This window comes from Electrophorus electricus, chromosome 7 (assembly GCF_041902795.1).
Source record: "Electrophorus electricus isolate QZ-2024a chromosome 7, ASM4190279v1, whole genome shotgun sequence".
Classification (NCBI taxonomy): domain Eukaryota; kingdom Metazoa; phylum Chordata; class Actinopteri; order Gymnotiformes; family Gymnotidae; genus Electrophorus; species Electrophorus electricus.
This window is the reverse complement of record NC_137503.1, coordinates 2,313,609-2,336,646: the sequence shown is the minus strand read 5'-3', so window position 1 is coordinate 2,336,646 and position 23,038 is coordinate 2,313,609. Positions and strand designations below refer to the sequence as shown.

Genomic DNA, 23,038 nt, shown 5'->3' with positions numbered 1-23,038 from the left:
CACATGACATTTTAATTTATTGTTTGTGTATAGGATAGAAGAGTATATAGTTGAATTCTTGGCAATGCGGCGTTGAACAGACCTCAGATCTTTCAAACTACTCACATGGTACAAACTCGTCCCACAGTTTCATCTCTGCGAGTTCTATATGGATTTGTCTCGGGGATCTTAAAAGCAGCCACCGTTTCGTTTTGCATCCGGCCAGCACGGCCCTAATTAACCAAAATATACCAAGTAAAAGGGCAGGTATAAAAACATCTGCAAATCGTTGTGTTTGTTGCAGGACGATTGACGCATGGAAACTCCCCACACACCCCAACGCAGGGACTGGCTAGCAGACTGCGTCACCCAGAGACACAAATATAAACTTTCTGAGTGGCACGTCTAAGACATGAGCACCATCAAAAACGACGACTAAATGAAGACACCCGTTAAAAGTTGACTTCAAACTTACCTAAGAGTGGAACAGTCTCTACGGGAGGTTCTGCAGTGTGCAGCAGAGTAGCAGAACAGTGTGCTTCCGACACATCCAAGCATCGTAAATGATCTTATATCAAAACTGGGTATTGCATTATTATTATTATTATTATTATTATTGTTGTTGTTGTTGTTGTTGTTGTTATTCGGGATCAAGCATGTTCTTCAATTGTCTACTTGTCGGTTTGGAAAAATATCCACTTTGAAGAGTTTACAGTTGCTAAGAATGTCTTTAAAAAGGTTAAAATCTGCAGACATCCGGATGTCCGGAGCCCCTTTTGATGTTGCTGAGGTTACATAAGGACAGACAGGAAATGTCCTATGATAGGAAATGAACGGCAGCTGTAGAAGCTGTTGTTTAAAAACAGGTCACACATCTTTGTCCCGCAACTATTTGTGTCAGTACAAAAATCGGTTTACTTCACCAATGCATCACTGACCAAATTTGCATGTGCCTTCAGTGGCATGCCAAATCGAAGACAGGAAGATATAAAAATAAGAATAAATGATCCATGTGCATTATATTCTGATCTCTCTTTCAATATCTCTACATCTATATGTGTGTGTGTGTGTGTTGGTATGTATGTATGAATGTATGTATGTATAATTTTAGATTTACTTTCTGTACTCTCAGTTTATATAGAATATGTTCTTTTACACGATCTCTGTGTATGTACATGTTCGGCTGAGCAGTAAGGTGTGTGGAGCAGATGTGTAAACGAGGTTTAGAAGAACTCCTGAGTGAGCGTAGTGAGAGGAACCATTTCCAGGGAGGGATCAGCCAGGTCCTCACACACTGCCGTTACCTCCACCATACCCACGCCCGTGCCCGGGACGCTGGTGTGCATTAAGTGCCTTTGCAGGTGTTTAACCCAGTCTTCCTGTACAGACTGCGGCCCCTGGAAGACCAGATCGCAGAACCTTTGGGGAGGGGACATGAAAGAATGAAGAGGAGAGAGAGAAGAGACAGGTGCAGATGAGAAGAGGAGAAAGTGCACGTGACCCGTGCCAGGCAGCGTGTGACGGGTGAAATACCTGCAGGCCAGAGTGTAGGTCACGTCAGAGGCCGTGCATGGAGTCGAGAAGGCTTTCCTCTTTGGCCCGGGCCGCGATCGTGACCGCTTCTGGTTACAGTCATATGCTGCGAAACACAGAGCCTCGTTAACACTCCAAAACACGTCGACTGCCACGAAGTCTGTGTGTGTAAAGGCCGTGATAAAACGTATGAAGGACGCACGTGTCCCGTCCAGCATGGCCAGTCTTTTCCGCCGTGCGTACGCTCGGAGGTGATTGGACAGACTGACAGCACTGTGGAAAGTTGCATTGCAGTGGATGCAAATTTTCTTATTTATTTCAAACTTCTCTGCAAAAAAAAAAAAAAAAAAAGACAAACTCAATGAGCATTAATTAAGAGCCATCTTAACCTACTTAAATATTCACTCAAATACAGTCTTTGTATGATGTCTTATATAAACAAAGTTTTACCATGTTGTGTATAATTGTGGGTGTATAATTGGGTGTGTGCACATGCATGTGTGCGTGTGTGAGTATTTAAGGGCAACGTTCCGAGCACATCACCAGTCTGAACACAGTAAAACTGATTCCCTCAGTGTCTCACTGCATCTGCTGTCAGATCTTGTATCATTGTGCATTGTTGAGAACAAAGTTGATCAACATACACTCCACACGGTTTAGTTTTGTTTTGACAGGTAAAGAATGAAAATGTTCACAAATCATTTTGCTCTTGCTGAGATGTGACACGCTGAATTAGACCACCTATAAGAGTGATCAGGATGCGGTGTGCCTGTCACGCAGGACTCACTGAGATATCTACTACATATTCACCTGCTATTTTGTAAACAGACATCTTACTGCATCAACAGACGGAAAAAACGGATGAATGGATGGATGGATGGATGCACATGATGAAATAAATACAAATAAAGATGGAGGGAATGTTGCATGAAAACTGCAACAACTTCAATCGTTTCACACCAAATGCACAAAACATCTGCTACTCAGGCTTGTTATTCCACGACAAGACACCAAAGGTTATAAATGACCTGTGAATTGTTTTACTGACAATTACATGCAACAGATGAACAGATGTCGCAATTAATTATCTAAATATCTTAAAGCACAAATATTTTTTCCCTCCTTGTCACTATCTGGGGTGATTAAAATCCAAAAGACGTCAGCTAAAAACCACTGACACGACTCAGAGAATATTTGGTTTAAGGTTTAAGGCTTCAAATTTCTACAGATCTAAGGATGAGTTTGAATTTCCTGACATGCCTGTCGATGCCTTCAAGCATTACAATCAGGCGGAACAGACAGTAATGAACTTAACAACAAAATGACTCTGACTGAACCATCGAGCCAGTGGCACACATGAAATAAAAACAGGCCTCCTGACAAAATCCTGAACAAAGGGATGTGATTTTTAACCCTTCATTGGCACTTCTCTTACTAATGGGGCATGAGCTCGTGTGCAAACATTTCCAACATCACGTCAAAGAATGCAAGGATGTTTACGTTTGAATTTCAAACCCGTTTTGGGTGGCACTCATTCTCCTTACACACGCTACAATAATTCAGTGCGTGGCAAACTTTCCCCCCCCACACACACACACTACACACTCTGCTAGTCCCTCCCCCCCCAATGGCTTCATGGTGGCGAGGAGACCACCGGTGGTTTACAAAGAGCGACGTTTCCGCCATATTTATGAGAGAAATTGGCCAGTTGAACGTGAGCAGCTGTAAATACTGACAACACACGCAAAAAGCCATGAAAGCAGGTTTCGCTTTCAAATCTATCATCAGGACGAGCGTCCCTTGGGTCATTCTAACTACGTTTCTCAGATTAGTGCCGACACGAACTTTCCACTGCCACCAGTGCTCCGTACTTACACGTTAACGGCCGTGTTGCAGGAGTAAATGACGCCTGATGATCATCTGTGACCCAGATTTTTCTAACGTGTCACACGACTTTAGCCGTCACCTGTCTGTCACGGCTGAGCTCGCGCACTTTGATTCCACATCAATAGAAACAAGACACATCACACACCCAGCTGTCTGACAAACACAGGCTCTTTTCCTTACAGCGGAACTGTACTCTCATTAAAACCGGCAGGCACGAGGCAGAAAGATTTCTGTAGACTTCAAGGCCCATCCTCATACACTTTACCTATAGCTAATAAAGCTCACATCAAACAGTATTTTTAATGGAAAACATATAAAGCAATGCTGTTGAACGAGACACACATATGTGGAAAATAGAACTGCAGCTCTTTTGCTTGATATGGTGTGCAGTCAGCTTTGGTCAATATACAGTCTAGCTGTTCCAAGTTGGAAAAGACTGTGTTCTACTTACATATTATGCAGAATATTATTAACTAGACCCTTAACTAGAGGAAGAAGCAGTTTTCTTTGCAAATTTTGAACAATAAGATGCAAATGGGCCTGAGAAATTCCACTTCTTCTCCAGACGAAGTCCACGTCATGTAATCTGATCTTGTTTGGTTATCTTCTAAAAATGGAGGAAACTCCTGTCACCTCACTCGTTAGACCCGCGTTGGTAGACGCACGAGGCTGTAATTATTCACTGCTTTACATTTTTATCCGAGAGAGAGGAAAAAGGAAGCGAGCGAGCGCGGTGAATTGAGCGCGAGCGCGTCGCTCAGGCCGCTTCACTTGTGAGGAGCACCACAGTCCAAATGTAACTCCGGCGCTGCCACTACCTGTGCTACACTAAAACACTAACGGATGTTAATGGGCAAAAGCCATTTGGCCAATAAATGTAATAAACCTCAAATAATATTCCATCATTATATTCATCATTAAACATGGAAGTCTCAACATTATTATTTTAGAGATGAATTTTAACAAGTGACTCTGGTGTATGTATTTGATCATATATAAAAACTGAAGAGGATTCAACATTCTGCAATGCCTATTGCTATAAGAATTAGTATTAGACTTGGTATTAGTATTAGTATTAACATTAGTATTGCTATTCCTGTATTCTTGGCTACCGGTCATCATAAAGTAGGCGAGTTATGATGGTCGCAGGTGAGAGCTTGCAGGTTCCTCACCTGGGCTACAGGTGGAGCCCAGCTCCTTGTGACGCTCTTCAGGGGGTGTGCTCTTGGACCTGGGGCTGACCAATCGGGTCCTGGCTGCCTCGGAGCGCTCCGGGACCCTCAGCTCCTGCTCCAACCTCCTTCTCATAAGGAGGTCGACTAAAGTGCTCGACGGGGCCTCTCCGACGCCACGCGCCTCCTCCACACTCCTCTTCCTCCTCTTGCTGTCTGCGGAGGGCAGACGGCCCAGTTCAGGCGAGAGGGCGAGGGAGCGCTGGACCTTCACGGGAACGCCGGCGGGTGTCAGGAACAGGCCCTCGCTGCCAACAAACTTCTGGGAAATGAACGGCCTGGAGAGGTGGGGCCTGTCGTCGAGAGAGCAGAGAACGTTCCGGCGCTCCTCTTCATCCTGGAGGAGCTCCGTGAGGATGCAGAGGGGAGACTTGCTGATGCCGGAGATCGGCTTCCCGATCCGCTTCAAGTGACCCCGCACGTGATTGGACAGACCGGTCTTCGTGTCAAACCAGCCCAGACACAGAGGGCAAGTGTGTTCGGTTTGTGACTCTGGTTTGTCCGCTGTAAAAGAAAAAAAAGGGCAAGCAATTATTACCACTCAGAATAATTACCAAATCAATGGGAGTTCATTTTTCTTATGGTACAAGCTGTTTGTTTTTAATCACCTCTCTTGTTTCTTTTGCACATGGAGGGGACTCTTCTGCGGATTCGGGGCTGGCGGTCCTGGCTGGCCACCTGCTCAGGTGACAGCATGTGACGAGCTTCATAACTCAGCCCCATCCTGTGCAGGTGTCCTCTCACGTGATTGGACAAGCCGACCCCTGACTCAAACACAGCAGGACAATATGGACAGGACTTGCGGTCGATCTCAAACACAGAGCAGGCAGGGAAGCCCGTGTAAGCGCAGACGTGGTTGCGGTGAGCAGACTCCGTAGCGCGCCCACCCACTTTGCTCCTGACGCTCTCCTCTTTCACCACGATCGTGTGTATCTCGTCATCGTCTTCCGCGTTGCTATCGTGACCCGCCCAATCGGCGGAGTCGCGGCTGTCTTCTGTCTTAAATGGGAACCCGTGTTGGGCATAGTGGTCCGAAGTGGTTGCCATGGTGACAGCGTGGTAATCAACGTCATGAGCCGGATTAGCATCATTAGTGCGGTCGACATTATTTGCGTCATCGTAGCCGCCCCCCTTCGGGGAGTCAGAGTCAGAGTCTGGAGACGCCGGTTCGTGTTTCGGTAAAACTGGAAAAGTGTTGTGGTAAGGAATGGACATTTTTCTTTTGGAGGGAGATTTTAGGCTTTTTCTGTGAGCCAACGATGCTGTGTCACCTCTGGCTGGGGGCTGTCTGGGGCCATTAGAGGTGACGTGGTTCAGATGCGATTTTTTGCCATAGACGGCAGCCTCGGCCATAACTTGCACATCAAAGCCGGTGAGATACTTGGTCCTCTGTTCGGAGACAGAACTTTCATATTCTCGAGTGTCCTCTTCGACGTATGCGAGACCTGTTGTCGCGTCTATTCTCTCTGTAGGCAGAGATAATTTACTTGGATTGTCACATCTCAGGGAAGATGGTGACAGGTTGTTTGCTAAGCTGCCAAAGCTCCACTTGATCAGTGGGGAACTCAACCCTTTACAGGATTTGTGTGCATCTTCCTCTCTCACATAGAGGTCAGAAAGGCCATTGGACCAGACAGATAACCCTGCTGTTCTCCGGTTTTCCGGCTCTTTGAGAAACTTTGGCTTTAGCAAAAGTGGAGGCCAGCCTTCCGCTTCCAGCTCGCCTGGTAACGTGTCCTGGTCATATGCAGACCTTGCGCGGTCAGTCACCATGTCGTGCGACTGAAGTTTGTGATCAGAAAAAGGCTGCCCGTGAACAAGTGCCGAGTGCCTTCTCAAAACATTCCTATTCTTGGTCCTAAATGTGCAGATTTTACACAGGAACGTGTCAAACGATTGTATGGATTTGCCTCGGTGGGCCGCTCGCCAGCGGGCTGTGCTATGTCGGTCAACCTTCCGGAGCGTCCTGGTGTGTCGAACGAACTTTTCAGGGCATGCGGTGGCGAAGGCTCGCGGTGAGCACCGCAGCTGGGCTTCTGGGTCCTCGTCTCCCGCGTCCATCAGACCTTTAATCTCCTCCATCAGCTTCTCCCTCTGCGCCTGGTGGATCAGCGCATGTTTCTGCAGGGAGGAATGCTCACAGAACGAACGCCCACACTCTCGGCATATAAAGGTGCGTGGGCGGTTTCCCTGCCTTTCTAAATGATACATCACATGCCTATGCAGATGCCCCTTCTCCTTGAAAGTAACGTCGCACTTCGTGCACTGGGAAAACGAGGGCTCCAGCTCCGTGCCAGTTTCAAGTCTCCTCTTTAATGGCGCAGCTCTGCCCCCCGGGGGGCCGCCTGCCCGCACCCCATCTACGCCCGCACCCTCGCTCAGAACGAGCTCCTTCGCAAAGGCTGCCGTGCCGCGGGAACCGCCCAGCCGCGAACCTGCCCGCATTCCCAAACCTTCCGGCCTTCTCGTCCTCCTGGCACGTCCTTCGTTAACGGACGCGTCAAAATCCGAGTCCCCGTCAGAAAGGGACGCGCGGCTGCTGCCTTCCTCCTCGGCCGGTGTCCTTTCCGTCCTGCGCGTTTTCTGCTTCCTCCGCCTCTGGTCAGCGGGTGGAGGGCCCTCCAGCTCCGTGCGTCCCTTTTCTGCCCCACCCCCAACCACCCTACTTTTAAATAGGAAGCGTATGAACTTCTCCTGGAGGCCCCCGTTCGTGCCCTCGCGGTCATCCGACGAGCTTTCCGACGACTCCGAGTCGACCTCCCACCAAGAAGCCGGCTCTCTTGCCCCCGAACTGCCGACCAGCCTGTTGTCCACATCACCCCCTGCGAGCGTGTCGCTGTCGCTGGCGTCCGACTCGGACGAGGCTCGCGTGCGCGTCGCTTCCAGAGCGTACCCTTCTGGTGTTTGCCGAGTGTCTGATGGAAGCTCACTGGGAGGCCCTAAACCCTGAGGGCTGGTGCCTGTCCTGGGCCAAGGCGGCGGGTCTTTGTTGGGGACGGGGGACTCTTCTGAGGGACGGTGTGAAGCAGGTCCATTAACAGGTGCTCCTGGAGGCAATGAATCGTCTGGGCAGGGGGCAGCCGGGATGCCGTCGTGGATAAATGGGTTTGGCTGGGCCCCATTTAAAAGGCTTTGGTGGCTGGCCAAAGCAGAGTCCTCCAGTGGTCTCGCCCTGCTGTTGTTATTGGTGGAAGCAACGTGATCTTCATCGGAGCCCACCACACTCGTTTCCGCTGCGCTGTCCCTCACGGCTGCCATGACACAAGCACCATCTACAAAATACGGCCAGCATCAAACACATCCATTATAGCATCAGTTAAGTAATAATAATGCACTGAACACCAAAGCAAAACCTTAAAAACTGTAACCTTTCGATCATGCAAAAATAGCCGTTTTCTATCGCACGGAGACTTCTAATTTCCTCGCCCGGACAAAATGTGAAGGCCATTATTTTTATAAAGCGCCACGAGCTTCTACACCCACTGCCGCCACGTCTATTCGCGGCACACCCTGCTGTTAGCCCTGGAAACACTGGTGAGAGAGCTTAATTATGTGAATGCACCTCTGGGATCTGACCTTCCTGTTTCTCCCACTAAAGTTCTCAGCCAGTTCCTAAAATTGACCAATTTCCATGGGAACAAAGTACACCTCCAGTGAGATCATATTATTCTGTCTTAGCACTCTCTGATGGTGCCAAAGCGCATCCCAGCACGAGACCGCTGTTGCTTGAATACTGACAAATTGGCACACATGCACCAGGGCAACCAGACACACACACACACACAAACACGCGCATCCACACGTCCACACACACACACACACACACAGCCCCCAAAAACAGACCGATAGACTAAAAAGAAAGTGACACTGGCAAGTGTTGAATGTGGCCGGTCGCTGGCTTGCACCTTAAAATGAATGACAACAAACTATCGGTTTACATCTGGAAGCTTGTCGACCATCCCGGATTTTTGAAAAACTCTGCAGGTTGGAAGCGCGCCTCGCTTTTGTCCGGTCCTTAAAGGGGCTAAGACGTGCTGTGTCCCTGCCAGACTAAACGTATGCTCTGAGGATGTGACATGTAGCACTGGGTACTCACAGCAGGAAGCAGCATCGCTAACGAAGTGGTAAATTCAGTGTTAATGAGTGGCTTCACTGTTACCACCTCCGAGGTAAACCTTCCCGGCGCCATATTCTCCCCATCTGTTCGGGTGTGATGGGCTTACGAAAGGGGGAACAGACGATTCACATTTAAAGCAAACTTCACGGCAAGCCCCCCGAACAGCAGGGTGGCAAAGCCATCAGAATATGATTTCAGCGTTAAATTTACAGGCCTCATTAGATACCAGCTTACGCACCGATCTGTTCCGTACATAACAAACATGGCTCAACCGCAATGCGTCTTTTAAAAATTCATTCGCTTCCATTTGCTTCGTTTAATCAATTTTAAAAGGCCGACTTTGCTTGGCTGGAAGCTATTTACAGGGATTAGGATCTTATATTACTCTTCACCCTACACAGGGATCTGTCTGAAGCGAATGTCTCCTCTTCCTCTCTCCTTCTTTCTTTGGAAATGCTCGGTAACGAAGGCACAAACAGCGGTGAATCAGAAGAGATCCCATTGTGATCTGTCTAAATTAACTGCACAAGTAAAAGAGCGCTTAACACTTGCGTGACACACACGTCAGCGTGCCTTCTGCCTCCTGCTCTCACTCCAGCAGTCTGTGCTCCAACACTTAAGTTACACCTCATCTTGAGGTTACTGCTGAAAAAAACATCAGAGGCGATAATTGCATATTATCATTACACATTATTCTGCAATACGCGACGCTAAACTTTTCCTGGATATATTTATTAACCATAAGAGAATATGAACTAGCAGCTATTCTCCACTTTGCCTTATAAACTTTATTTCTTTTCTTCCTACTTATTCTGTAAAAACACACACACTCACACACGCACACACACTTGAGACTGGAATACACATATAAATAATAATTACAAATAAAAATTACATTAATGGGCAAAGAGGAGCATTATTTATTAATTAATTAATTAATTAATTAATTAATTAGTAGTATTAATTAATTTACCAAATTAATACAGTTTCTAGAACTCTGCGGTACAGTACTGTTTCTAGACCTGCGCGGTAAGGGTACAGTTTCTAGAGCTCTACGGTACAGTACTGTTTCTAGACCTGCGCGGTAAGGGTACAGTTTCTAGAGCTCTACGGTACAGTACTGTTTCTAGACCTGCGCGGTAAGGGTACAGTTTCTAGAGCTCTACGGTACAGTACTGTTTCTAGACCTGCGCGGTAAGGGTACAGTTTCTAGAGCTCTACGGTACAGTACTGTTTCTAGACCTGCGCGGTAGAGGGTGGAGCTGTCAGAGGTGTCATTGTGAAGGTAAGACAAGGCAGTCAAGGTAAGCTTATTTGGACAGTACTTTGCGGCAATTCAGAGTGAGTTACACAGACACATAAGAACGAAATAATAAAGACGACTGAGTTAAAGATGTGGGTAAGAACAATGTTTTGATGAAAAGCTCCATAGTTAGGTGCATCTGTACCAATGTTCCTCTTCCTCTGACTGGAACAAGGGTCACTAAACTGGGTGGAGAGTTAAGTGGGTGCGACTGGGTCCAGTCAGTCAGACCAGTCAGGCCAGTTCTGTCAGTGTAGATCTGTAGCTCATTCTGCCAAAATGAGCAGCCATTTCCTTCTCTATGTCTTCTCTCTCTCTTCCACATGGTAGAAAAAACAAAAACAACAACAACAACATGGGGAGCATTCAGCTGAGAAGTAAAGCTTCCTCAGATAATGGAGATTATTGATTTATTTGACATAATGTGAGCCTCCTCTCACCAGCAAGCAGGAGTCAAACAGGTGCCCATTCAGTCCGACACCTTTGAGCGGAAATGCGCTCGCTCGCTCTCTCGCTCGCTCTCTCTCTCTCTCTCTCTCTCTCTCTCTCTCTCTCTCTCTCTCTCTCTCTCTCTCTCTCTCTCTCTCTCTCTCTCTCTCTCTCTCTCTCTCTCTCTCTCTCTCTCTCTCTCTCTCTCTCTCTCTCTCTCTCTCAGAAATGCAGGCAGACAGCAGGGCTGGGTTCAGCTTACACCTGTCTGTCTGCGCAAGGACGAGTGAGGATGACGAGAGGAACACATCCCAGGATCATACAGCCCAAGTCTGACAGAATCGAGAGATGCGTACGAGCATTTTTACAGGAGTATTCCTCATTCGCCGTTATCTCTCGCTCACCCTGCTCTTACACCGCAGGAACACAAACGTTCCTCTTGCTGTTCTCTCAAATAATCAAACCCTGGCTTGGTCTGGCGTGGCCGAACATTTCACTTTCTGAGAGGGAACTTGTGCAACGCCGCTTACAACGCCAACGGTGATAAAAGCAAAGTTCCTCTCGGTTTCTCTGTCCAGCCTGCTAGCAGGCAACTCAGTGCATTTATGGGTCTGGTTCTGAAACGTGTGTAGATCATTCTGAAAGCCTTCTGTTAATGTACAGAAAGGTCCTTCAGTGCACGTAAAGGTTGGCGCTGTCAATGGGATGGACAAGTTCCTGCTTTAGAAAGCTCTGTGTAAGTTGCAACCATTTTTACTAGTTGCAAAATGACATCAAGGGTAGGCTACCAAAGCAAGAATATACGAAACATGCTGTCTCCCACAGTGTGCTGTCAGGAAAGTTTTCCCAAGCGCTTGTCCGAGCTCAGAAATAACCCCGTTTCATTACGTTCCACGCTCGGAGCTCCGGAGGCGCCAGCTTAGAGCGGCTCCTCCGAAAGAAAGCTACCTCAAACAAAACAAGCGCTTATCCGGAAAGCAAGGCTGACAACTCAAGTGTCCTGGGTGGCACCGCAGGGAGAGGAAGCGTTTTCCCAGGGCAGCTAGCAAAGGCCGTGCTGATGCAACGTTACAGCAGTGTGAGTGCATCCCGAAAAACAAAAAAAGGCCACGGAATTTTAGCCCTGTGCTCAGAAAACAAAAGGCCGTCGCAGCTTCTCGATAACGGCAAATTAAAATCCAACGAGCACCTTTCCCGCCTCCACGTCTCGGCTGCCCGCAGACGCCAGGCCCCCTTCCCTAAAATTCCAGGCCGGAGTGAGATGAGTGCGGCGGACGAGCGGTTAAGGGTGGCGCCTCACGGTGAAAAGGGGGAGAGTCAACACCGTGTCTGATAAAAGGGGACGTGCTGCAAGTGACAGTTGGGGTTAAGATGGGAGTCGTGCTCGGCGGCAGGTACGCGACTTCAAACGGCGAGTTCACAGGAAGCCTGCGCAGTCTCATCCTGCAGGAGGATTTTCCGTGGCGGGCAGTAGATTAGCGCCGCGCCAGCCCGCTGCCGGAGAGCAGGGATTAAACCATATCAACTTTGATGCCTTAAACAATACCTTTCAAAATTAAAAGGATTAAGAGAGAGATGTCTGATGAGGATTAACCCAAAGGCTTGGATAGTTTAAAACTTCCCTCTCTTTTTCTTAAAAGGGAGGAGTGAGCCAGCAGAGAGAGAGAGAGAGAGAGAGAGAGAATGAGGAAGAAAGAGAGAGAGTGAGAGTGAGAGCGTGAGAGAGAGAGAAAGAAGAGCAAAATATTTTGGCAGGTCTGGGGTTTCTTGGGCATGTGACCGTTTTAATGAGTGTACTCTCACGTTGAACAGGAGAGTTGCAGAAGCAAACAGGACCTAAAATTAGTGTCTTGTCTCAAGTAGTCTGCATCTGGACGTCAAATCTCTCTCTCACACACAATCAAAAACCCTTCTCAAGACGGCTATTGCATCATCGTGTTACTTTTAAAAAGTAGTGGCGTGTCTATTGAACCTGGAAAAATTCACGCTGATCGCTGTTTGCCATGTGTTTAATATGCATGAGACACGCGACGAGAAATACATCTCCAAGGGTACTGGAGTGCACGGCCTGCTTCATGCCACCTGTTCCTTATTTAGTTGTAGGGCTCGATGTTTAGTCTGGATGTTTTCCTTTATTAGACGTGATGCTTACTGGCTTTGTGCGGTAACTGCCGGGGGGACCGCCGTCCGTGTGATCGAGGATGTGCTCTCCAACACCTGTCTAAACTTGCACTACATGAAGAAGAAAAAGAAAAAAAAACCCAACTTTGTTAGTGTCGCTTTGCAGCAGAACACGTGACCCATCAGATGAAAGCGGGTCGGTGTCAACGCTCGCTCCCAAACCGTGCGCGGGATCGGGCCGCCGGCACGTTTAGAGAAATGTCACAAGCTTCAGGTATCTGCAGGGAAACGTCGCTTATTAGCTTTCATTAAAATGTAGCGTGAAGTGCCAGCGACGACGTGCGCCATGTTAAACAGTGCATGGGAGTTCAATTAGGGTGGAGAGGACCTCTAATTAACGACGTTAACCGCGAGCGTACTTTCCTCAGCCGAGCTTGAGCAAACACTGCACGTGTCAAAGGCACGCGCGGCACCCGGACTGCGCCGTGTTAAATCAGTCATGTCAGCACGCAAACTATTAAACCCTTCAAAGCCAGTCACACTGACCTCCAGCCTGGTAGTGATCAAAAACACCCCCCCCCCCCACACACACACACACACACACACACACAAAGCCCCGGATCCCAGCGGCGCAGGGTCTCCCAGGGCGCCGCGCAGGGTACCTCTCCATGCAGAGTCCCCGAGGATATTAAAAAACCATCACCGTCTTATTATTCAACGCTGTTTGTCAATGGCATCCATTAAAGCAGGACGAGGGGGGCGGAGCCGCGCGCGAGGCGCTCATTAACACCGGCACAGCCCGCGATCACGGGAGCCCTAAAACGTCTGAACAGAGGGGCTGTTCCACGGCGGAGGGGCAGGGTTTCCCGGTAACCCTGGGGGAGGCCTCGTAGAGACATGCAAAGCGCCTCCCAGGAGAGCCGGGGCAGGCTGCGAAGGAGGTGGCGGTCGGGAGGCGGCGGGAAGCTAATGAGTGTAATGTTAAATGTATACAAAGGAGAGAGAAGGACTTTCCACATTCCAATTAATATGATTTTATCAGTGTGAGAGGGGATGAAGGGGTGAGGGGGTGCGGGGCTTCTCTCCCCGTGCACGCACCTCCCGGGCCTGCGTGAAGTTCTGTAGCGTGTGAGGTCATTAGTCCGTCCGGAGGGTGATTAAACACGTTAGCGATGCATAACGCCCGAGATCAACACGCAGCTGACCGAATCAAAGAGGATCAAAATGTCCCTTTGATTTGTTGGGGATAAAGCGCTATCTTGTGGTTTTTCTTTTGGTTATTTGTATTGTATTCATTGCACGCAGATATGAGTCTGAGAGGGCCACTCCACGGCAGGATAAGCTGATGGAAATTTGTTAAAACTACACAGTTAATTTTCAAAGCAGACAAACACGACAGTGAAGACAAATAACACTGATGTCGATGCTTAAACTATTTTCAGTTTCCAAGACTTGGGGGGAATCACATAGAAGCACTTTAATCTTTGAGTTTAGTTAAAGCTTCTACTTCAAATACAATACTAAAAAAACATGATTATCAGCTCATTTAATAGTAACACTGTTTTAATGCTGAATTATAAAATGTAATCTTTTTGTTTAAAAATAAAGTCTAGGGCAACGTCAAGTCAGATTTAAATACAATATTTAAATGCTAGTGACTTAAGATGTTGTCTATTTGGTAACTCGAATGTTTTCTTCATATCCTTTCTTTAAATTTCTTTATATATTTTTTTAAAAATATATTTTTTATTTATTTTTTAGGTTTTTTTTTATATATTTTTTCCTCTTGGTTCACTACCACTCTTGGCCAACAGATGGCGTTACAACTGCATTTAACAAGACAAGTTCCGATACCCCAACAAGCGGCCTGGCATGTCGCGTACGAAACCCAAATTAAAAACCGAATATACGTATTTTACGAGTTATGTTAAAACATATACAACTGACATCTCTTTGCATAGTATCAGGTGACTAGTACCATCGCTATACAACAAAGTTAAACGCCTTCAAATAGGTAAATGTAAATGTATTAGGATGCTCAATTCAAACCACATTTTTATTCTGAAATCACTGGATTCCATCATTGGGGGTGGGGCAGTTTGACAGTTAAATCAGAGGCAAACTTTACCTTTGCCCTTTCCAGCCGATAGAAACGGCGGGTTTAATTTTGGTTAATTAGTGATGAATGAGATCCGACATCCTCGCAGCCTTGGTCCTATTGATCGCGCAGTGTCGTGTGAGACCTTATAAACGGCCCGTTTCCCCTGCGGTCTCCGGTCTTACAGAGCATGTACAAACTTATTCTTAATCTATCGTAATCTGTACGGAGAACTATGCTCTTTAACACCCACGTTAAATTACCTTCGCTCGTGGTCATGTTAGTATGATGGGCGTGTTGTAATTAATTAAGATGGTTTGTTTATCTGTCTTGTGGTGTGCAGGTTGGCTTTTTAAAATATAGGTATGATCGACTATAAAAGATGTTGATTAATTTAGAAAATAAACTGCACAACTTGCATTTTCCTTCATAAATAGTTGCAGTGCTGCGTTTACCCCTGATGTGGCTTTGATATTCATGCATGCATGCATGCATTCATTCATTCATTCATTCATTCATTCATTCATTCATTCATTCATTCATTCATTCATTCAGTCGTTTGTTAACGTACATCATCCCAATCTACAATGCCTACCATACACACATACAAAAAACAACTTTCAAGGAATAAATTCGCAAATTTCCCTTTGTTTTAATAACGAATTTGTAGAAAGAGGAACATTCAAATCACTTTGTTTATATTCAACAACCATCTGACGGCGAAAAAAAAAGAGTTGATGATCAAATTCTGCCCCCTAGTGGTGCATCCAACAACGACAGCTTTTCACTTCAGAAGCTGTAGCTAAATTGATTGTGTGCGTCTACAGCTTTGGAGAGGAGGTGTGAGGTTTTGTGTGTTGTGTAATTCCCATAATTAAGGGTTTAATTAAGGAAACCTTCCCATTTGCTTATTCACGTGCAGATAAGTGATTGCTACAGGGACATGTCGATGCACCTTATTCACGCCTGCCTCATCAGGTGAGGAAACCTGTTACCCATTAACCACAAGCGTGACAGAGGGATCTGGGATGTTAAGGTAAAGATAGAGCTTGCCGTGCGTATTCTGGAAATAAGAATGCAGCAGTCAGCTGGGGGCAGACGCCCTTCTATTAAATTATAACCATGGCACGGGTCCAAGGACAAGCTATGGAGAAACGGGTCTTGAAACATAACACACATTTCTATGCATCATCTCAGCTTGCCTGCCCTATAAAGGAGGTCACAGATCATGGTCCAATTACACAAAATGATGCTGTCACTTTTGCGTACCCAAAAATGATACCACAAGTCCCCTTTTGGTGTCTTTTGGTTTTGTATGCCAGAAGGAGACGAAGGTTGCCATGACGAGGTTGCCAAGTTTCCAGGCTGACAGGAGGAGATGAGGAGTCCCTGACATGTGTAACTGACAGCTCTGATTTTGTCTGACTGCTGATCACACCCAGCTATAGTAACACAGCAGTGTTGAGACACGCCGCCAAATCACATCACACACACACACACACACACACACACACACACACACACACACAAACAAACACATGCTTGCCTGGCAATGTGTACAGTCGCACAAAGATATAACAATAGATTGCTACATACTGGATACATGCAAAGTTAACCCACCGACAATAACACAACATCTGTCGTATTTATCCTATTAACGCTGTACCTTCATCTCTCCTCACACTATACTCAAACACACATTTGACTTGAAAATAAATAAATGACTGCATGAATAGATAAAGGTTTGGATGAAAGGATGAACAGAAATGAGTCTTACCAACGTGATCCCAAACATGGGCACCGTCAAGATGTTCCAACACCAGCCTGCGAGTGAGAAAAACAAAACCCATTATTGTGACTTTAGGATTCTTGCTCGGGCAACAAGAAAATATGGAACTGAAAGGGGGTAGGGGGATGTGCACACCAGCCCTGTCCTGTCCTTGAACAGCAAACCTAAATATAGGCCCCGCAAGCTATTGCATCATAAACATTCCTCACCGTCCCTGCGACGATACTCTTGCAAAAATAATTTAACCTGCGCTCAGTATGAATTAACACTGATGTGTAAATGAGTCCCTTAACACACCTATACCTAGTGCACTCCGAAGGGGAAAAAACCCAACATTTAAACTCCTTCAGCCGAAGTAGTATTGAGAAGAGAAGGCATCACTTGTACACCCTTGGGTGCTGTAGGCAGAAGGTTGAATCAGTCGGAGTGAGGAACTAAGGGGTGGTGTGTAGACTGGAGGACAGGACCCGACTCCCCCGGGGCTTCTAATAGACTTATAGAGGTCTCTGTGTTCTGGCTGGATCACAGCTTACTGAAATATCTCTCCTGCCCGGCTGCAGTTCTGCGGGGTTGCTAATTCTGGCTGGCGTACTCCCATTAAGCTGCTCCCTAGTGTCATCATTAATAGCACAGAGAGACGGGAGACAGAGAGGGCCAACGACAGCTCACTCGCCTAGTCACACTGCGCACTCCAGCAGTGTCCTTTATCACACTGTACACTCCAGCAGTTCGTGCATTCCAGTAGTGTGCTTTATCATATGGTACACTCCAGCAGTGTGTGCACTCCAGCAGTGTGCTTCGTCACCCTGTACACTCCAGCAGTGTGCGCACTCCAGCAGTGTGCGCACTCCAGCAGTGTGCTTCGTCACCCTGTACACTCCAGCAGTGTGCGCACTCCAGCAGTGTGCTGTATCATATGGTACACTCCAGCAGTGCGTTCACTCCACCTGTGTGGTTCATCACAAATGTCTGACCTTTGGAGTCAAGAATTTGGGGAAAACTGGCCAGTAGTTTCACTGGTTCAGTGATGTGTTGGAAACCGTCTGCTGCAAGGGACTGGGGGCCCTGGGCATGTGTGTGTGTGTGTGTGTGTGTGTGTGTGTGTGTATGTGTGTGTGTGTGTGTGTGTGTGTGTGTGTGTGTGTGTGTGTGTGTGTGTGTGTGTGTATGTATGTGTGTGTGTGTGTGTGTGTGTGTGTGTGTGAGGGGGTACACGTGTGTATGAGAGGAATGCATGTGTGTGTGTATGTGTGTGTGTGTGTGTGAGTGTGTGTGTGTGTGTGTGAGGGGGTACACGTGTGTGTATGAGAGGAATGCGTGTGTGTATGTGCATATATGAGAGGGGTGATTGTAGTAATAGTAATTTATTTATATAGCACATTTTAAGACCAAAGTGCTGAACAAATGCAACATTAAAATGATATTAATAACACAATAAAACAAATAAAACATAAAACATGCAACACACACACAAAAACACAAACAAAGCGCCGGTATAAGAGCAAACACCTCACATACTAGAAACACGCAGGCCTAGAGATCAGTTATGGTTAACTGAGGCGGAAGACAGAAGGTGCAGACCGAAGCTCCATAAGTAGATTATTCTGATTATTGCAAAGTTTGGGAGGTCCTATAGCAAACGCGTGTTCCCCTTTAGACTCCAGCCAAGTCCATGGGCCTGGAATGTAAAACAAGTTCAACTGACTCTGACACACAGCAGTGCTAAACCCTGCCAGGCCTTCTGTACCAATACGGGTACCGTGAACTGGACTCTGAAGTGTACTGGCAGCCCATGGAGGGATGCTAATAACAGACAAACATGCTCTTATTTCTGTGAGCAATCTAGCAGCAGCATTTTGTACCATTTTCAAACGATTTGTGTGTGTGTGTGTGTGTGTGTGTGTGTGTGACAGAGAGAGAGAGCAAGAGAGAGATGTCCGTGTGTGTATGAAAGGAGGGTGTGTGTGTGTGAGAGAGACAGAGGACTGCATGTGTCTATGAGAAGAGAACGTGTGTGTAGGAGAGGAGTGTGTGTGTGTGAGTGGGATCATGTGTGTGTAGGAGAGGAGTGTGTGTGTGTGAGCAGGATCATGTGTGTGTAGGAGAGGAGTGTGTGTGTGTGAGCAGGATCATGTGTGTGTAGGAGAGGTGTGAGTGACCTTGAAAAGCAGCCAATGCTACAAGACATCTCTCAACATTAAAGAAATCACAATAACATCCTGTTCTGCTTAACATCGTACCCAAAAAACAATACGTCGTCATTTCAGTTGGACGGTACCGGGTCAGGATGTTTCATTAATGACCCTTGCTGTGCTTAATTACACCCGGTCAGGATATCAGTAAAGTTTTGTTTGAATTTTCCCGATATCGGGTCACATGACGGAACAAGCATGTCATGAGGCTCTCCCCAGCAGACACTCGAAGATCGGCCTCAAAACTTTGGCCGAACTGAATCCACCTGTGCAGTCGCTCCACGCGCCTCCCCCGGCTGGCTGGATCAGAACAGACCTCATGGCAACTGACAGCCTGTCTGTACGCTATGCTGCCGGCTCGGAGTGTGTGAGGCTGAGGAGATCGGCACTGGAGCACCTGTCAGCGGCGAGGAGGGGTACGAGGGAACGAGGAAGGTTCAAGTCTTTGATTCCAGAATATTCGAGAATGCTTCCGATATATATATTTTTTTTATCACACCAAGGCCCAGAGGGCATGGATCGTAAAAGCAATGCATATCAGTCAAGATATGAAATATAATGCCAGGATTCAGATTCAAGTCCCAGCTGTGCCAAGTGCAATCATAACAAAGGTATTCGATGGCGTCCCCTCTCTGGCCCGTTGCTATGCGACATGTTAGCCAATCAGGGGCTGCACGGTCCAGAGGGCACGATTTGACAATGCTGAGTTCCACAGACACAGAGGCAACCCTCCTATACACTTATTTACACTTTTTACCATAGCTGCTGTGAGCAAGTCAAAGAGAAATGTGACAGAGGAAAAAAAACCTAAGAATGAATAAGGAAGAAACACTGAAAGCAGCCAACGATCAGCCAAAAGGGGACACCAGCGTCCTGCACGTGAACCTGGATAACGTCTACACAAAGTGTCGTATCCGTGTGTCAGTCTTCACCTCTCTACCTGCTACACGCAGAACTGGCTACAAATGCATCTTTAAAAAAGCTCTTTAAAATGAAGCAACTCCAGACTTCAGACTGGGACAGAGATTGTCAAGAATGGCATTCCCACCAAGCAAAGTCACCTTCATGTGACAGGAATGAAAATGTAATGCCTCTGATAGATCCATTACTGTAATTAGAAGTTGGTTCCTATGCATTGCATTCATTAACTACCATCAACGTCTCCCTGGAATCACTTCAGTCCCCTAGTTTTGCTTTGTCTAGTCTTGCATTGAGCGACCTGGTCTTCTCTGCACCCACTGCCTGTTCTTCTGTGTGTGGTGGAGAGCAGGATGTCTGTTGGACATCGGTTTTTGTCTCTACAGTGCGTTACTGATATAAACTGGGAGACTGACTTGGTCCACAACACTTCTATTCTTCCACTGTACTTGAACACTTTAGTTGCCCTGGCAATGTGTTTTGTGTCTGTATAATGAAACTACTTGAAATGTCTGGAGAAATCTGTATGCTTTATTTTGCTTTCACACAGGTAGATTATCATAATTTCATCTGTCCATGAAACTTTCCCCAGATTTGCAGACAAATCTAATTTTTATAGTAATCTGGCTTTTCGGTCTTGATGGTAATGACAGACTTAACAGCGTTACAGAATTCCGTTGCCGAAGATATCTGCGAAATGTTTCCTGGAGTCTAGGGTGGTAGCTGAGGTGTTTTCAGTTCTGGATATTTCTGTCTTTGACTGCTGGTGAAGTTCTTCCCACCCAGACTCATCGTTGAATTTTAGTGTTCTTCATACGTCTGAAATCGTGAGCTTTCTTTTCACAGGCAGCTCTAGAGACTGTGCTGGTTTACACAAACGTCTAAAATCCAAACCGACAGGTGAAGTTGGGTGATGTCAGTGAGGTAAGGATTTATCACAGAGGTGCCACTCAATCCAATCAGCACTACTTTCCCAGAATGCTACACTGCACCTCCCCTGACACACACGATCAGATCAAGCCTCATTATCGGCATCTTACCTGTTTTTATCCTCCATTAAACCGTATGTATCAGAAAATACAGCAAAAAATCCAATTTTAGTCTTAGCTTGTTAGTCTGTCTTTTTGTTGCCAGGTCATTTTAGCATGCATGGCTTTGTGTATAAGCCAGTCATTTACTCTATCTGGCAACCACAGATTTTTCTAGTAGGGGAATTTACATAATCCTTTTCCTCACAGTTTAATGAGGTGTATTAGGCCTCTATAACCTGTTCAAAAATATAACAACAAGATAACAAGGATGAAAGGATCTGTGTAGTTGAATATATTAAAGGTAATATTACACATCACACCACCAATTACACTCTGCACTTACACTGTATGCACGGATACTATGTTCACCATTACGCTAGTATCACTGTCCTGTTATACAGTGTTACTACACTGTAACTACAAAGTTCAGTAACACTGAAATGTGATGTGACAAATTGTTGCCATATTCAGTAGCATAAACACCCTTTTTATACACGTTATGTGCCATTACAGGTGTGGACTAAGGAACGAGTGGTAGAAAAAGCGGAACAGAAGAGCGTGACTGAGGATGGAGCCATGTGAATCTGACATGGAAATGTTTTTCCAATAAATACTTTCAGCATTGTTGAACACTGAAAAGTGTTGTGGAAGGAGAGTCAGACAGACACACAGAGGTACAGAGTCTGACAGACAGACAGACACAAACAGACAGGCACACAGACAGAGACAGACTGATCGACTAACAGACAGGCGCGCGCGCACACACACACACACACACACAAACCGACAGGCAGGCACACAGACATACAAACATACAGATATACAAACAGAAAGACAGAAAGCAAACAAGAAAAACGCAATTTACCAAGTAGCTGAGGCTGCAGAAAGACATGGCCAATTAGTGGCTCTCACATCCAGCTACTGAATGACAAATCCGAACCAGGACAGCAGTTGAAGCAGTCTCTGAATGCACTGCAGGTCTACGAATACACCGCCTTGTAGAAAGGCACCGTGCAGGGCTGCAGCATCTGGGTCGAGCGCCTGTAGGCCTAAGTGAGGCCACTGCAGTCTGACTACGGTAGGCCTACATTCATTCTCGGTCAGGCTTTTGTGGCAGGCTGCTTTGGGGGCGCACATTTGCTTCCAATCTTTAAGGACAGTGGAAAAGTTGAGAACGTTACTTTTAAAACGCTCAACTAGGGAACGTGCAAATCCGTTTAGTCGGCGGGGGGGGGTTAATGATCAAATCGCAGAATATTCGCCGTTACAAATGCTCTGGAAGAGAGAACGCGCCGCACCAACCGAGACCGATCTGGATTGTTAGCGACTTCCTGCACGTCGCTCGTTTACGTGCTTGAAGTGTCAAATCCCGACCCGACAGACGGGAAGGGACGCGCGCTGCCACCGGGAAACGGCTCGAGCTCCACCGTGACTGACACGGCTTTGGGTAGAGTCTGACACGAGCCTTGTAAAAGCGGATAAAGCGTCAAGTTCCGGGAAAAGGAGAGGAGGGGAGGGGGAGGGGGAGGGGGAGGGGGCGACAAACGCCGTAAAGTGTGCTGACTTGCAGAAACAACGCAACTTTTCTTAATGCAGCAGCACGCGACGTTATTTGAGAGATGCCACTGGAGTGATCCGCAGCACGGGCGCGGCGTTATGCGCGTGAGCTCCCATTACGCACACGGAGGAGGAGATCCGCGCGCGCCGGGTTAGGCACTGGGCGCCGGGTCTGCCTTTGCTCCCGCCGCACAGCCGCGTCCGCGAGCTCGTGCATGGCACAACCACGCTGTCAACACCCAACACGCCGAAATATCGAGTCGAGAAGGGAGGGCGCGAGCGGCCGCGTAGTAAACCTACCTTTGCGACGTTCCGGCGGGTAACAAACGGCAGGTTTGTCGTGCCATGCGATTGCTGCACGATTTCGCCTCCCGTCCATCACACTGTCGCCATTTTGCCTAAAATCCTGCAGGTTAAACTAAAACTCTTAAGAGGGATGTCCGGTACGTGCGCGTGAAGGTTAGGACGTCTCTGGACGACGCCACGCGTTGCAAACGAACGCAAAACACGCGGTGTCGGGTTATGTGCCTCTGTTATGTGCATGCGTGCGGTACGCTATAATTAACAGCGGCGGTCTTGCGTTTGGAAAACTGGACCCCTACTCGGAATATGGATTATTCCAAAAACACGCTATAAAAATTCTTGGAGCAAGTTGCTGTTAAGGCTGGAAATGTCTTGTCCTGGAGCTAGTGTCCCACACATGGACGTAGTGGCCCACTGAATATCGGTACACAACGCAATATGTTCATAATTAGGGAATGAAATGAGGAGAGAATGTTAAACACTTAAAGACGCGTCTGGAGTGTCTTAGACCGCATGTACTGTGCGATTAATAAAATAGTAATATAATAA

At 47.0% G+C, this 23,038-nt stretch overlaps 1 protein-coding gene across 5 annotated transcripts; it reads right to left on the bottom strand.

Moving 5' to 3' along the window:
- znf644b (zinc finger protein 644b) lies at positions 1-22,703 on the bottom strand. 5 transcript variants are annotated; one of them, XM_081718059.1, is made up of 8 exons: positions 22,487-22,702; positions 16,477-16,523; positions 8,728-9,393; positions 5,240-7,903; positions 4,572-5,135; positions 1,715-1,840; positions 1,513-1,618; positions 1-1,398 (listed from the first exon to the last, which is right to left on the bottom strand). In XM_081718059.1, exons 4-8 carry the CDS (start codon positions 7,887-7,889, stop codon positions 1,203-1,205), a joined length of 3,642 nt encoding a protein of 1,213 aa, XP_081574185.1. In that variant the 5' UTR covers positions 7,890-7,903; positions 8,728-9,393; positions 16,477-16,523; positions 22,487-22,702; the 3' UTR covers positions 1-1,202. The 5 variants fall into 5 exon arrangements, with proteins under 5 accessions (XP_081574185.1, XP_081574186.1, XP_026882146.3 ...); XM_081718060.1 differs by having other exon boundaries at positions 8,728-9,390; positions 22,487-22,520; XM_027026345.3 differs by lacking the exon at positions 8,728-9,393.
- Between the last annotated feature and the right edge of the window lie 335 nt (positions 22,704-23,038).